The following is a 16366-nucleotide window of genomic DNA, read 5'->3' as shown; positions in this document are numbered from 1 at the left end:
CCTTCACAGTGTCTGTAAAGGTCTTTACAGTCCCTCAAATCTTAACATCCCCTGCTAAGGTCATAACAGAGAATGTAGAGTCCTTAAAAGTTACAGTTGATGCATTAGCAGAGTTTATCAAGCCGTTAACGTTCGTTGAAATCAAAGCAGAGGATGTAAGAAACATAACAGAATCCTTTAAAACTTTAACAGAGGTTGTTAGGAACTTAACAGTGACGGTCAATATCTCAACAATAACTATTCAGACCTCAACAGTAACTGTTAAGAACCAACAGTCTTTCAGAGCTTAATAGAAAGCATGTTAAGACCTTAACATAGGCTGTATGCAACATTACGGACGCTGTGAGAACTTCTAAGACCGTAACAGAGCTTGAAAGAGGTTGTTAGGACCTTAAACGAGTTTAATAAGTCCTTAATAGATTTTGCCGATACCTGACAAGAGCTGTTATGATATTAATATTCTTCGGCTGTCAACTACGAACAGAGGGTCTTCAAACGTTAACAGGAGCTCTTAAATGTTTAACAGTAGCTCTTAATATGTTAACAGAGGCTGTTAATATGTTAACAGAGGCTGTAAATATGTTAACAGAGACTGTTAATATGTTAACAGAAGCTGTTAATATGTTAACAGTGGCTGTTAAAATATTAACAGTGGGTGTTAATATGTTAACGTGGCTGTTAACTGTTAATATGTTAACAGACACTGTTAATATGTTAACAGTGGCTGTTAAAATATTAACAGTGGCTGTTAACATATTAACTGCCTATGTTAAAATATTAACAGTTTCTGTTACATACTAAGCCTCATTTAACATATTAACAGGTTTTGTTAAAATCTTAACAGCCTCTGTTAGTGGCTGTGGCTGTTAATATGTTAACAGTGGCTGTTAATATCTTATCAGTGACTGTTAATTTATTAACAGATGATGTTGATTCATTAACAGAGGTTGTTAATTCATTAACAGAGGTTGTTAGTACATTAACAGGGGTTGCTAACACATTAACAGAGGCAGTTAATATATTAACAGAGGCTGATAATACATTAACAGAGGCTAATAATACATTCACAGAAGCACTTAGTATGTTAGCAGAGACTGTTAAGATGTTAACAGAGACTGTTAATATGTTAACAGAGACTGTTTATATGTTAACAGAGACTGTTTATATGTTAACAGAGGCTGTTTATATGTTAGCAGAGACATTAACAGAAGATGTTAATACATAATAGAGCCAGTTAATACATTCACAGTGGCTGTTAAGAAATTTGCAGTGGCTGTTAAGAAATTAACAGAGGCTTTTGATACATTAATAGAAGCTGTTAAGATATTAAAAGAGTATGTTAATACATCAACAGAGGCTGTTAATATATTAACAGAGGCTGTTGTGACTATTAACACATCAGGCTCTGTTAAATTATAAACAGCCTCTGTTATTATATTTACAGACTCTTTTGTTATTTTAACAGCTTCTGATAACAACATAACAACCTCTGTTAACATATTAACATCCTCTGTTAAAATATTAACATTATCTGTTTACATATTAACATTATCTGTTAACACATTAACGTCCTCTGTTAATTTTTGACAGACTTTGTTAAAATTTTTACATTCCATGTTAAAAAGTTTTGCACCTCTGTAAGTCCAAAAAAATATTCTTCAAAAAGTCTAGATATCTGCAAGTCCCTAAAACTATTAAAAAATTGGGCCTCTCCGAGTCCTTAAAAATATAATATATTATAAAACCAAGGCCTCTGTAATTCCATGCAAAATATTCTTTAAATACTCCACATCCTCTGAGGTTTCTTGAAAAAAATATCCTGTAAATACTCCAAGCCCTCTGAGGTTCCTTGGAAAAATATCCTTTATGAAATCCACGCCTCGGAGGCTTCCTGAAAACTAATCTTTAAAAATCCCCACCTTGGCGGCTTCCTGGGAAAAGTGTCCACGATCCTTTTGGACTTTGACAAAATTTAAAAATTTTCTTTTGTACATTTCCTAATTTTTCTTATTTTCCTAGGTCGTAATGTATCACATGATGGAAGTCTACAATGAGATTGGTATATCGGAAATTATTGCCCAGGATGTGGTGAATGGTGTGGGTTCATTCTTTGTGGTGGCCATTGGCGGTACAGTTATTGGTGAGTTCAAACATCTCAGAACCTATTTAAAATTTTTATTAATCCAACTTTCGTTGTTTTTTTGTTTTCCAGGTATTATTTGGGGCTTCCTTACCGGTCTGGTGACCCGTTTCACCGATCACGTTCGTGTCATTGAACCCATTTTCATTTTCGTAATGGCATATCTGGCGTATCTGAATGCTGAAATATTCCATATGAGTGGTATATTGGCGTAAGTGATGAAACTTCAAATTTTGTATTTCGATCACGATTTTAAATCACCTTTTTCCTCTTTGCAGTATTACCTTCTGTGGCATAACAATGAAAAATTATGTCGAATCCAATATCTCCCAGAAATCCCATACTACCGTTAAATATGCATTGAAAATGTTATCAAGTTCCTCTGAAACGATTATCTTTATGTTTTTGGGCGTGGCCACTGTCAACAACAATCATGTTTGGAATACATGGTTTGTCGTTTTGACAATTGTTTTCTGTTCCGTATTTAGAGTTATAGGTAAGGGAACCCTTGAACACCTCTACAAAATTTAAGTTGCTAATTGTTCTTCCATTATCTTCACCAAACCCCAGGTGTCATCATCCTATCCGCAATGGCAAATCGTTTCCGCTTGCACAAACTGTCTCGGGTCGATCAGTTCGTCATGTCATATGGTGGTCTGCGTGGTGCCGTTGCATTCGCCCTTGTCTTATTAATCGATGAACGTTTAGTGCCTCAAAAGAATATGTTTGTAACCACTACCATAGCTGTGATATACTTTACCGTGTTCGTGCAGGGCATCACCATAAAACCGCTGGTCAAAATTCTAAATGTTAAGCGAGCCAATAAGCGTAAGCCCACCATGAATGAGCGTATCCATGAGAGGGTGAGTACGAAGATCTCTTTTTGCTTTGAAAACAAATTAATTCGGTTCTATTTGTTTCGTCTAGTTTATGGATCATTTAATGGCCGGCATTGAGGACATTGTTGGCAAAACCGGTAACTACAATGTGCGTGATAAGTTCAAGCGTTTTGACAACCGTTTCATTCGTCCACTTTTGTTGAGAGATCTTAAGGTGAGTTCAAATTAAATTTTTAAAAAAATTTTCCTCCTTATTTGTAGGCACAAAATAAAGAATTTAAAATTTGCAACCACCTTGGCGTATACATTGTGTCAATAAGCATACGCCTAGAGGTTCCCAAGGGCGTATACATTGTGTCAGCAATCATACGCCTTTGAGCACCTACCTCATTTGTTAATTTCCTTTAATCGTATCGAAAAAACTAACGTTTTTCATTTTTTCAGGGCGCCGAACCTAAAATCATTGAAACCTATTCCAAACTAACGATGCGTGATGCCATTGAAGTTATGCGCCGTAATCCATCGACCATTGGTCAAATAACTGGCACCGAATCAATGAGTGCCTTATTTAGAAATTATACCAATAATTGCATTGGTGGAAGGTGGGCACCACCAACTATTTATACAACCTGGTAAACGAATTTTAGACGACATCAAAATTTCAAAAAACAATTTTTCAAAATTGAAAATAATTTTTGTGTAATGTTGTAATGCTGTTATCGTATTTATTTTTTTCTTTTGGAATTTCATAATCGTAACTTTGGGCCAAACACATTCTTTTAACCCTCAGCTGTATAGTAATGCTGCCGGCACCATTTATAGGGATCAATGCAACAACTATTTGTGTGCATGTATTTGTTAAAAAAGAAATGGCAATAGATTTTTATTTATATGTTATTTTTATATTTAAATTTAAAATTCCAAAAATGGAGTATGAATTATGATGACCAGCATGCTTTCTCTCCTAACTTCCAATGACATGTTTACTAACATTTTTTCCCTAAACTAATAACCATTAATTCTCATTTTTACATTCAAGCTAACATTTTCAATATTGGTGGAACAATTTCATTCATTGGATGATATGAACATTTCAAAATTATTTATAACCTAAAAAATTCGAGAATCATACTAATAGATTTCAAAACCTTCCATAAATGGCTCTATAGAGACGGACATACAAGTAACCTATACAGAAAGTAGACTGTTAATATGCTAACAGATGCAGTTAATATAATAACAGAGGCTGTTAATATGTGAACAGAGGCTGTTAATATGTTAACAGTGACTGTTAATATGTTAACAGAGACTGTTAATATGTTAACAGAGACTGTTTATATATTAACATAGACTGTTAATAAGTTAACAGAGACTGTTAATATGTTAACAGAACCTGTTAATATTTTTACAGACACTGTTAAAATGTTAACAGAGGTTGTATTGTGTAAGCAGGGACTGTTAATATGTTAACAGAGGCTGTTAATATATTAGCAGAAACTAATAATATGTTAACGGAAGCTATTAAATTATTAACAGAGACTGTTAATATGTTAACAATATGTTAATAGTGGCTGTTAATATGTTAAAAGTGGCTGTTAATATGTTAACAGTGGCTGTTAATATGTTAACAGTGGCTGTTAATATGTTAACAGTGGCTGTTAATATGTTAACAGTGGCTATTAATATGTTAACAGTGGCTGTTAATAGGTTAACAGAGACTGTTAACATGTTAATAGAGACTGTTAACATGTTAATAGAGACTGTTAACATGTTAATATGTTAACAGAGACTGTTAGTATGTTAATATGTTAACAGAACCTGTTAACATTTTTACAGAAACTGTTAAAATGTTAACAGAGGCTGTTAATATGTTAACAGAGGTTGAATTGTGTAAACCGGGAGTGTTAATATGTTAACAGAGGATGTGAATTTGTTAACAGAGGCTGTTAATATATTAGCAGAAACTAATAATATGTTAACGGAAGCTACTAAATTATTAACAGAGACTGTTAATATGTTAACAATGGCTGTTAATATGTTAACAGTGGCTGTTAATATATTAACAGTGGCTGTTAATATGTTAACAGTGGCTGTTAATATGTTAACAGTGGCTGTTAATATGTTAACAGTGGCTGTTAATATGTTAACAGAGGTTTTTAATATGCTAATAGAGTCTGTTATTATGCTAACAGAGATTGTAAATATATTAACAGAGACTGTTAAAATATTAACAGGGGCTGTTAAAATGTTAACAGAGGATTTAATCTGTTAGCAGCAGACGTTAATATGTTAACAGAGGTTGTTGATATGATAACGGAGTCTGCTAATATGTTAACAGATGTTAATATGTTAACAGAGACTGTTATACAGTCGAACAGTCTGTGTTAAGTTCTCAAAAGACTTTGCAGCCTCTGTTAAGATCTTTACACCATTGTTTAGGTCTGGACAGCCTCTGTTGAAGCCAAATACTCTTTGCTAAAGCCACAACACGCTCTGTTAATGTCTTGACATCCTCTGTGAAGGTCTGAACAGTCTCTCTGGTATGGTATTAACAGCCTCTAAGGTCTGAAAAGCCTGGTAAAATCAGTTTAAGATCTCAACAGATTTTGATAAGGTCATAACTGCCTATGTGAAGGTCTTGAACCCTCATTTGTTAAGGCCTTAAAAACCTGTTAAGATCTCAATGGCCAATGCTAAGGTCCTAACAGACATAGTTAAGGCCTTAACGGCCACTGTTAATATATTAACAGGCACTGTTAAGGTCTTCACAGACTCAGTTAATGTCCTAACTGACTCTGTTAAGGTCTTTACGGTCTCTCTTAATATATTAAAAGTCTTTGTTAAGGTCTTAACAGCCTCTGTTAAGGTCTTAGCAGTCTCTGTTAAGGTCTTAGCAGTCTCTGTTAAGGTCTTAATAGCTTCTGTTAAGGTCTACACAGCCTCGGTTAAGGTCTTAACAACCTATGTTAATGTCTTAACAGCCTCTGTTAAGATTTTCACAGCTTCTCTTAGGGTCCTAACAGTCTCTTTTAAGTTCGTAACAGCTTCTGTTATGGTCATAACAGTCTGTTAAGTTCTTTTCATACCCTGTTATGTTCTTAACAGCCTCCGGTAAGGTCGTAACATGCTCTTTTGAGGTCATAATAGCCTCTGTTAAAGTCATTAACCCTATAATAAGGCCTTAACAGCCTTTGTTAAAGTCTTAACAACCTGTTAAGGTCTCAATAGAATCTGTTAAAGTTTTAACACCTTCTGGTGAGGTCTTAAAAGCATCTCAACAAAATGTGTTGAGGTCAGATCAGTTTTAATATAGAAAGTCCCGCTGTTATTGTTTTAACATGTTCTGCTGACGTGTTAGGATACTCTTCGTAAAATTATTTATATATTTATTGGTCCTTTTCCATAACCTTGATTCAGAAACTGTGCAACGATCCCCTCATTGTTCCATACCTTGAAATCCACATATTTTCATTTCGTTTTGATGTTTATTATGGTGTCCAAAGTACCTGTTCACACCATGATAGCCCCGAAGAGTTTGAAAGCCTTTAAATAAAAAATACTATAGAATTTTCCAAAAGTTATTGGCCGTTGAGAGTGTCCATATTAATCAACAAAATATAGGAGGTGATGCAAATGTGGTATACCCATTTGTTTTTAGATCGCCAAATTTTTATTTTTTATCCGATTAAATTGAATTTTTGCACTTAACATGCTACATGTGTTGTCTTTCCATGTATCAATTTGAAAATAATATTATTCTAACAATTTAAGAGATATTTGAGAAAATATTAGAAATTCCATAAAAAGCGATTTAAAAAAAGTGCGGGTAATGTGGTATACCACATGATGTTAATGTGGTATAGTATAATTTTCACTTCCAATTGATATCTTATATAATTTATTGTTTTTAATGAATGCGAATTAGCTCGAGATTTATGTCTGTTAAGATTTTTAACGGATACGTTGAGTGGAACTAAAATTTTTATTATATAATAATGTCTACACATGTCAATATTTAATTTTTATATGGAGAAGTTGTTAAAACTCATAGCCTTTGTTTTTCATCCTTGTGATTCGTGGTAGACTCTCGTAGAGTACAAATGTTTAACATAGTAATGACATTTTGTCTAGTGCTGGCCTTTTTTCATGCAGAATCAAGGTATACCACATTACCTACACTTGTGTTTACTGAAGAAATGTCTAGTTTTTTTTTCCAAATTGGTGATTATGTGGTGCAATCGCGCATATTATTTGATTTTTAGTTCATACTGATTATTTTAATGCTTTAGTAATAACGATTAAAGTACATCCGTAAAACAAAAAATTATTTTTAAACTTCAACCGAAAAAAGTCAATTTCATGAAAAATTTCATTTTTGGTAATGATTCTCAACATGATTTAAATAAATTAAACAGATCATTGCTATCTTATTTTTTTGAGAACAGCAAACTATAGAACATGTTTTAGTTATTCTAAAATTTTCAGTTTACAAAAAAAGTGACTATACCACATTACCAACCTATACCAAATTTGCATCACTTCCACTATATATGTCTCGCTGGTTCTTGCCAACAATTCTGAATTGATCTCATAAATACTCTCAAAATTGATCCCGTCATTGTAGAGGAATATTATTGCCCTATATAAAGCCCTCTTAATTTTTTTTTATAAAATTTTAATTTCTTTAATATTTTGTTTTAGAATTGAATGTCTTGCCATTACCCCAAAAAAAGAATACAACTAATACTAACTAACCTCTAACCATTACCTTACATTAATAACAACCAGCAAATGAATGTCGATTACTAAAACAACAACACATTGAATTAGAACGAAAAAAAAACTAAAAATATTGCACTAAATTTCTGAAATTCGTTTACTTTTTTCTCTATTTAGATTTTAGTTTTTTTTACTATTACTATTTTTATTATTCTCATAGCTTATAATTTATATTTTTCTAATAATAAGATATGTAGATTTATGTAATCATAATTGGATGTATGAATGTTTTTTGTATATATGTATTCGAAAAATGCAATTAGGAAAACGAACGAAAATTAATGATTGGACGCTTAACCAATGCTGGACGTAATTTTTTTAGAAATTAATAAATCGATCATTTTACCGTAGGCTACTCAAAAAATTAAAATTTTTGTAGACCACATAACTTCAACATTCTTTAGGGAGTTCAAATGGCTTTTTTAAAAATGTTGAAGTTCTGTGTCGTTTTACAAATATCTGCTAAATGTAGTAGAGGTTTTCTTAGTAGCCTTTCTACTTTCTTTCTTACTCTCTACTTATAAAAAATTGCTTCAATTTTATAAATAATATCCTCTGTAACTTTAATTTAAAAGTCGAGATCTATTTTTCCTGATTGCATTTTCGAGACTCCCAAAATTGTTAACACAAATCAATATTGTCATCAACTAATTATTGTAAAAACAAAACATTGTGCTTAGATGGTTAAATGTAACGTAAACGGAATAGAAAGAGCAACATAAAATTTGAGAACATGAAACGACAAACGTACAATTTTTATAATGAAAATATTTGGGGGATTAAACATTTACCCTTATAATATAAATTTCTATTTATCCAAAATTTATGTTGCTCTTCTTCCACACTAGCATATGTATCCTACATTTGGGTGTTGTAATATGAATCACAAATATTAATATATTTTCTCCCATTTTTTTCCTTACTTCCATTTTTCTGCTATCCATTGTTTAGCCCCAGTCTTACCAATCTAGACAATACCTGTTCACGTAATTTGGACATGCATGAATTGGATTATAATCCATCCAAAAAGGATTTAACAGACGCGAAGATTCATCATTTGCTAGCTGAAGAATTGAAACCGTACAGAAGGGTATGTAGAAATATTTTATTTTCAACTAATTTCGTTATTAAATAATTATACATTACTATTTTACAAAGACAAACATTTGAATTGACATGCATAGTTATGTTATGTGGTTTATGACAAAACAAAACATACATATCTATTAAGGGCTGAGAGACAAGAGAGAAGTACAAACATCAACTGAGGCTGTTAATGGCATAACAGAGGCTGTAAGACCTTAACAGAGGCTTTTGCAACCTTTACAGGGGCTGTTAAGACCTTAACAGAGGCTGTTAGGACCCTAACAGAATTTGTTCAGACCTTAACAGAGGCTTTTGTGACCTTTACAGAGGCTGTTAAGACCCTAACAGAATTTGTTAAGACTTAAACAGAGGCTGTTAAGACCTTAACATAGGCTGTTAATACATTAACAGAGGCTGTTAAGACCCTAAGCTGTTAATACCTTAACGGGGACTGCTATAAAATTTAAGTGACTGTTAATAAATTAACAGTTACTGTTAATAAACAGTGACTGTTAATAAATTAACAGTGACTGTTAATAAATTAACAGTTACTGTTAATACCTTAAAAGAGGTTATTAATACCTTAAAAGAGTTTATTAATACCTTAACAGAGGCGGTTAAGAACTTAACAGAGCAGGTAATACCTTAACAGAGCAGTTAAGACCTTAACAGAGGCTGTTAAAACCTTAACAGAGGCTGTTAAAACGTTAACAGAGGCTGTTAATACTTTAGCAGAGGCTCTTAATAAATTAACAGAGGCTGTTAAAACCTTAACAGAGGCTGTTAATACTTTAGCAGAGGCTCTTAATAAATTAACAGAGGCTGTTAATACATTAACAGAAGCTGTTAGTACCTTAAAATAGACTGCTATAAAATTAAAGTGGCTGTTAATAAATTAACAGTTACTGTTAATAAATTAACAGCGACTGTTAATAAATTAACAGCGACTGTTAATAAATTAACTGTTAATCCACTGTTAATATCTTAACAGTAACTGTTAATACCTTAACAGTAACTGTTAATACCTTAACAGTAACTGTTAATATCTTAACAGTAACTGTTAATACCTTAACAGTAACTGTTAATACCTTAACAGTAACTGTTAATAAATTAACAGTAACTGTTAATACCTTTATTGTTAATAAATTAACTGTTAATGCCTTAACAGTAACTGTTAATACCTTAGCAGAGACTGTTAATACCTTAACAGAGTCCGGTTATCCATTAGCAGAGGCTGTTTTGAACTTAATTGAGTCTGTTAATTCATTTACAGAGGCTGTTATTTCATTAAAATGTGCTATTAATAACGTAACATATGCTGTTAATACCTTAACAGAGCCTTGTAATACATTAATAGAGAATTTTAATACCTTAACAGAGGTTGTTGATCCATTAACAGAGACTGTTAGGACCTTAACAGAGGCTGCTCAGACGTTATCGGCGGGTGCTAATACCTTAACAGTGGCTATTAATACATTAGCAGTGGCTGTTAACACATTAACAGAGATTGTTAATACATTAACAGAGACTGTTAAGACATTGAAAAAGACTGTTAAGACATTAACAGAGACTGTTAATACCTTAACAGTGTCTGTTAATACATTAACAGTGTCTGTTAATACATTAACAGTGTCTGTTAATACATTAACAGAGTCTGCTAACACATTAACAGAGTCTGTTAATACATTAACAGTGTCTGTTAATACTTTAACCGTGTCTGTTAATACATTAACAGTGTCTGTTAATACATTAACAGTGTCTTTTAATACATTAACAGTGGCTGTTAATATATTAACAGTGTCTGTTAATACATTAACAGATACTGCCAATGTTAACACCTCAAAGAGTTTTTATCATTTTAACAGTCTATGTTAATTCATTAACAGTGTCTGTTAATACATTAACAGTGGTTGTTAATATTTAACGGTGGCTGTTAATACCTTAACAGTGGCTGTTAATATTTAACGGTGGCTGCTAATACCTTAACGTAGGCTGTTAATGCTTCAATAGTGTATGTTAATACCTTCACAGTGTCTATTAATACCTTCACAGTGTCTGTTAATACATAAACAGTGTCTGTTAATACATTAACAGTGTCTGTTAATACATTAACTGTGTCTGTTAATACATTAACAGTGTCTGTTTATACTTTCACAGTGCCTGTTAATACCTTAATAGAGGTTGTTAATACCTTAACAGAGACTGTTATTAAATTAACTGATACTGTTAGTACCTTAACAGAGGCTTTTAATACATTAACAGCGTCTGTTAATATACAGAGGCTGTTTGTGCCTTAACAGAGGCTGTCAATATCTTTCAAGGGGCTGTTAATACTTTAACAGTGGCTGTTATTAACTCAACCGAGGCTGTTAGTATCTTAATAGAGGCTGTTAGTACATTAACAGAGGCTTTTAATACATTAACAGTTGCTGTTAATACATTAACAGTACACACTCGGAGAACTGTTGTACTTTTGTATCTCTCTTTTTCTCTCAGCCCTTTTTTATATACAGACATGATGTTAACAGAATGTTTATTATGCAAATATTTTAATACATATATATTGATACATACATAATATTTATTTCTTAAGCAATATTAAAAATATATATTAAATTATTTTATATTTTCCAAACAATTAAATATGACACCTTAGTTCTTAGAACGCTCAATCACTCTCTCTCAAAACACTCAAATATATTTCTTTCAAATATTATTTAGTTAACATTTTCACACGCTCTCCACTACACTTACACACTCTTTATAGTTTTATGTTAAGATATTAAGAAAATCTATATTATTATTGCTCTTAGTTTAAGTTTTTTATTTGCTATACAAAAATATATAAACAAAATTTATAACTATTTTAATTTTTTTATAAACCGAGATATATATTTAAAAAAAATTAATTAATTTTTCTTTTTTTCTCTTTATATATTCCCACTTCCAACCGAAAAAAAACTCCCCACCCAACCAAAAAAAATATCGTTTACATTTCTATCATTATCATAATTTATTTTTCCTCATTGAAACTTCATCATATATTTTTGGCGATATTTATTTTTGGAAAACCAAATTACCCTTTCCTCCTCGCCCCACATCATCAACTGAAAACATTGCTTTATATGTTTTGTTTTTGATTAAACGATTCGATCGCAAAATTTTTAATTCAAAATTATTTTTGAACTCGTCTACTACCTACCAGGCCTCCATACAAATGGTACGAACTAAAAAAGAACAAAAATGTTTTAATGTTTCTTAATTTAAAAAAAAAATCTTCTGTTCTTTTCGTAATCTGTAACCACAATTGGTTGTTACTGTTCTATTTTTACTGCTATTCTTATTAAAATTTTTGGTTTTGATTTTTTTCTTTTTATTTAAAAATTTTTTATTTGAGTCCTTTTTTATTTTGAGCATTTTTGATTTATTCCTTTTTTTTGTTTTTGCAAATCAATTTTTTTGATGTTTAGCCCGCAAAGTATTTTGTGTCCTCTCTCTCTATATCTCTCCCTTTACTTCTTCTCTTCTGCATCCTATCTAACAATATAAGTGTCCGCAAATGCAATATACTAACTCTGTTTTTCGGTTATTTCAGTGTTTATTGATGTAATCACATATAGATGTTTCTAAATCGTAAGTCCACAAATCTTCTGGGTTCACAAAATTTCTGTTTTTTTCAATTTATTTATGTGTGTATTCAGAAATCTATACGATGAATATGAGACATTTTTTCAAACTTGTGATTCTTCAAAGGTCCTAAAGATCTCTACACCGATATACTAATATCCTTGAAATATAAACACCATATGAAGAAGCTCGAAATACTTTAGAAGAGATTACTTGATCGAAGGTGATTTGGGTGGTATGTTCCAACATAAAAAAATTCTGAATTTTAGCCACAATAAGCCTTTCAGGTGGACACCATGGTGGAACACCCCATAACCTAAATAAGATACTCAATTTTATAGTCTAGGAGCCTTAAAAGGATTTCATTCTGTACTCTATTTGCACATTAATATGAGGGTATGTCATTGTCAAGAGGTTATTTTAATAAAGTCCAAACCTGTACCTATATCGAAAATTGCAGCCACTTCAGTTGAAAAATGCACCTAGGACCACGAAAATACCTCAAAATGGGCGAGACATTTCTATGGCGGCTATGGCAATACATTGACATATATTCAAATTTTTGTTTGTTTTTTACCCTGAATTGCCAGCACTTTGATTTAAAATGAGTCTACTTGCACCAAAATCGGGTGGAATCTTTACGGGTCAAATCATAAAAATATATTAAAAATATTCAGCAAATATATTTCTACTCTCTAAGAACCGGATATACCAAATTACAGCCCTGTCGGTTGTCGAATATGTTTAAAATATTATATACTAAACCATGTACCTACATTGAAAATAATCTACTTAATGGGCATTAAACCACCATGAGCAAGTAATCACAAAATATTGTCATATCACTTAGAAAATTAGCCTAGGTCGATTAAAATACCTTTAGTAGAACGGAAGGACTAATATATCCTATTGTCAATACCAAGCATCCTAGAAGTATTATCAATGTCTGTGTAACATTTTACCTTCAATTTTGGTATCACTATCGAGGTTTTAATATGCAGACAGGCAGAAGCCTATGTCTAATTCCGAACAAGACCATGCACACTAGCCAGGCATTTTTAATTCCTTTATGGAAGCTCAATATAGTCGTCCAATCTATATTCTGCACTTTATATATGAGGATGTTTATAAAGACGCCTTTGTCTTATACATTTTTACCAATGACTCCCATTTTGTAATCTTTACATATTCCTTACCGCCCCTTATGTAAATACAATTTTTTATTTACAGTTTGAGAAGAGATTTAGAAACCGAGTATAGAATTGATTATGACCCTTTCTTCCTCCATACAAACGAAGTTATTCTGTCCATATTCAATTGCCATATTTTGTATTTTATAAATGGTTACCTTTAGTCCAATATAGTCAAAACATTAATTAATATCCGTTATTAAAAATCCCTCAACTGGAAAATTTTTTGATTCGGGACATCTTATTCTCCAAAGTTTTCCTTGAGCAGGGCAGTATAGTCGGGCTAGGCCGATCATACCATACCCTACACAACTACCACGAAAGACTTACTTTCAGCGGCTCTATATTCGCGATATTTTCCTGTACCAATATTACCTATACACAACTACCACGAAAGACTCACTTTCAGCGGTTCTATATTCGCGATATCTTCATCCTCATTTACGCCATAAAATAACAATTTGGTCATTTTAGGTTTTGGTTGATTTGACCTATGGAATTTTGAACGACCATCATCTAAACAGCTGTTCTAAATATTTGGTCAGACCTCCTACACAGTGTAAAATATGATATGTTCTGCAGATAAAAATGGCGTCTAGAGCGAACTAGAAAATCTGACAAAAATTAAGTTTTCGATTCATGCACCCTAAATATCATCTCAACGTAATCGAAGATTATAGGTGTCGTCCTTTACCATAATCAGAACTTCATGTAAAATTTTAAAGCGCGACATTTCCGACCTCTAGTGCGGTAATAGTAATACTAAACAATATCATAACACTTAGACACCTTTAAATAATTACATCCGGAACTTCTCGGGTCTATGTCCTTCAGGAGTAAATATATATGCCCCGGAATACAACATTTGTCATTTTTCGCACAAAAGTGAGGGTCCATTTGACCTGCTAAACATTGACCGATCTTTATCAAAACAGGTATGCTTATTCTTTGGCCCTATCCCCTTCTTCATGTAAAAATTCGATGTTCGGGCCATAATTGCGGCCTCTGGAGCGACTAGAAAATTAGACAAAAATAAAGTTTTTTGTCCATTTCATCCCCTAAATATTAACGGATCTTTACAAGAAACAAGGATCTTCTTTGATCAGAACCCGTCTTATAACAAAATTTCTTGACGATTGATCCATAAATGTGGCCTGTATTGTGTTTACAAATTATAATGGATAGACGGACGGCCGGACGGACACACATGTCTAGATCGACCCAGCCAGTCGAGATATGACGATCGATATACTTAAAGTGGGTCTAGTTCCTATATTTCTCGGCGTTACAAACTCTTTTGGTTGTACAATGATGTAATAGCCTGACAACAAAGTTGTGTAGGGTATACAAATTGGTGTCCTAAAAAGCTGTTGCCCTGAAAATGTCTGTATTGGTCGATAAATAAAATTTGTTTATATTCTATAAATCATTGCAATGGTCCATAGGCTATTACAGCTACTATTAGCACCGTCGATATTTTACTGAACTAATTTTGATATATAATTTTAAGTTTTGTAATTTTTATTTTGCTTCTTATAACATTTTTTTTATTATTTTATTATAATTTATTTATTCCTTTATTTTTTGTTTAGCATGTCCGTTATTACTTATTTTACTTATTCTATTATTTCATAGCACCGTTTTTGTAACTGTTGACGTTTTCATGTTTCAGCACCAAAGTTTTTAACGTTTAAACTAAAATTAAAAACAAATAACAACTACTAAATTAATTAATAATTACTGCGCAAGAATTATAAAAAAAATAATTTTTATTAATATCACAACAATATTGCGAGATTTAAAATTTCCCCTTCAATTTTCGTACATCTGAACTGAATTTATTTTTCTTATATACAGGGAGCTTAAAAATGATTTAAGATCATCCATAGCTCAATATCATTTATAAAATCATTTATAAAATTCCTAAGGAAATGTTATAAATTAAAAACTTTTTTTATTCTGAAGTTTCTATTTCATTTTAACAAAAAATATTAATATCAAACCATATTAATATTTACCAGGTCGTTTCCATTATCTCCTTTTGGTCATCAATATAAACTCGATTTCTATAGAGACTCCCTACTACAAATTATTTTTATCAATACTTCCTGAGGAACACTCCTACTTAGTTTGTCTCCTAGAGCTCAACCTTCAGACGTATACATAAAGGCCAAGTCTATATGGATATCATGTCTTCATTTCGTCATTTAGGACATAAAGGCTGTCAGCTTTCGTCTATAAAATTCTACTTAAATATGTCCTAAGGAGCACACCTATTTGGTGTATCTTCTTCAGTTCGATTTTCAGAGATCTCTATAGACGATTCTGCTTTAATAATACCAAAAGCACACTCATCTCGAGTTTGTCTCATTCACCTCAAATAGAGTTCGATTTTCAGAGATATCCACAGACGACTTGATAGTCAGCTTCCAGAACTCCATATGGTTATCCGCTCTTTAAAAAGTACTATTTTCTTCAACTTTCAGTCTGTAGAGACTCCCACCAGAGCTCGTCTACAAAAACTCCCTTTATAGCTCTTCTATAAAAGTCCACACACCAATCATAACTAGTCTATAGAAAATCCCTTAGTTATATCGTCTATAAATTTCCGTCCAGCTCGTTTATAAATACTGCCTTAAGAAATCTTCTACAACGCCTATAAATACTTTCTTAGACTCAAATTTGCTAGTCTATAAACATTTCCT

General features: G+C 32.1%; 1 protein-coding gene across 1 annotated transcript in view; it reads left to right on the top strand.

Annotated features, from left to right (window-relative positions):
• The window catches only part of LOC133321474 (sodium/hydrogen exchanger 3-like), a 115368-nt gene that overhangs the window by 53391 nt on the left and 45611 nt on the right, over positions 1 to 16366 (top strand). Inside the window, exons 5-12 of the mRNA XM_061530565.1 lie at positions 2020 to 2140; positions 2213 to 2351; positions 2419 to 2636; positions 2711 to 3003; positions 3068 to 3193; positions 3424 to 3611; positions 8710 to 8848; positions 12050 to 12064. Of these exons, the coding sequence (XP_061386549.1) occupies positions 2020 to 2140; positions 2213 to 2351; positions 2419 to 2636; positions 2711 to 3003; positions 3068 to 3193; positions 3424 to 3611; positions 8710 to 8848; positions 12050 to 12064 (1239 nt within the window). The remainder of the gene's footprint in view (positions 1 to 2019; positions 2141 to 2212; positions 2352 to 2418; positions 2637 to 2710; positions 3004 to 3067; positions 3194 to 3423; positions 3612 to 8709; positions 8849 to 12049; positions 12065 to 16366) is intronic.

Source organism: Musca vetustissima, unplaced genomic scaffold (genome assembly GCF_032173495.1).
Source record: "Musca vetustissima isolate MV318-11 ecotype Yass unplaced genomic scaffold, APGP_CSIRO_Mvet_v1 utg4831, whole genome shotgun sequence".
Lineage (NCBI taxonomy): Eukaryota > Metazoa > Arthropoda > Insecta > Diptera > Muscidae > Musca > Musca vetustissima.
The sequence above is the reverse complement of the archived record's forward strand: the minus strand, read 5'-3'. Positions and strand labels throughout refer to the sequence as shown.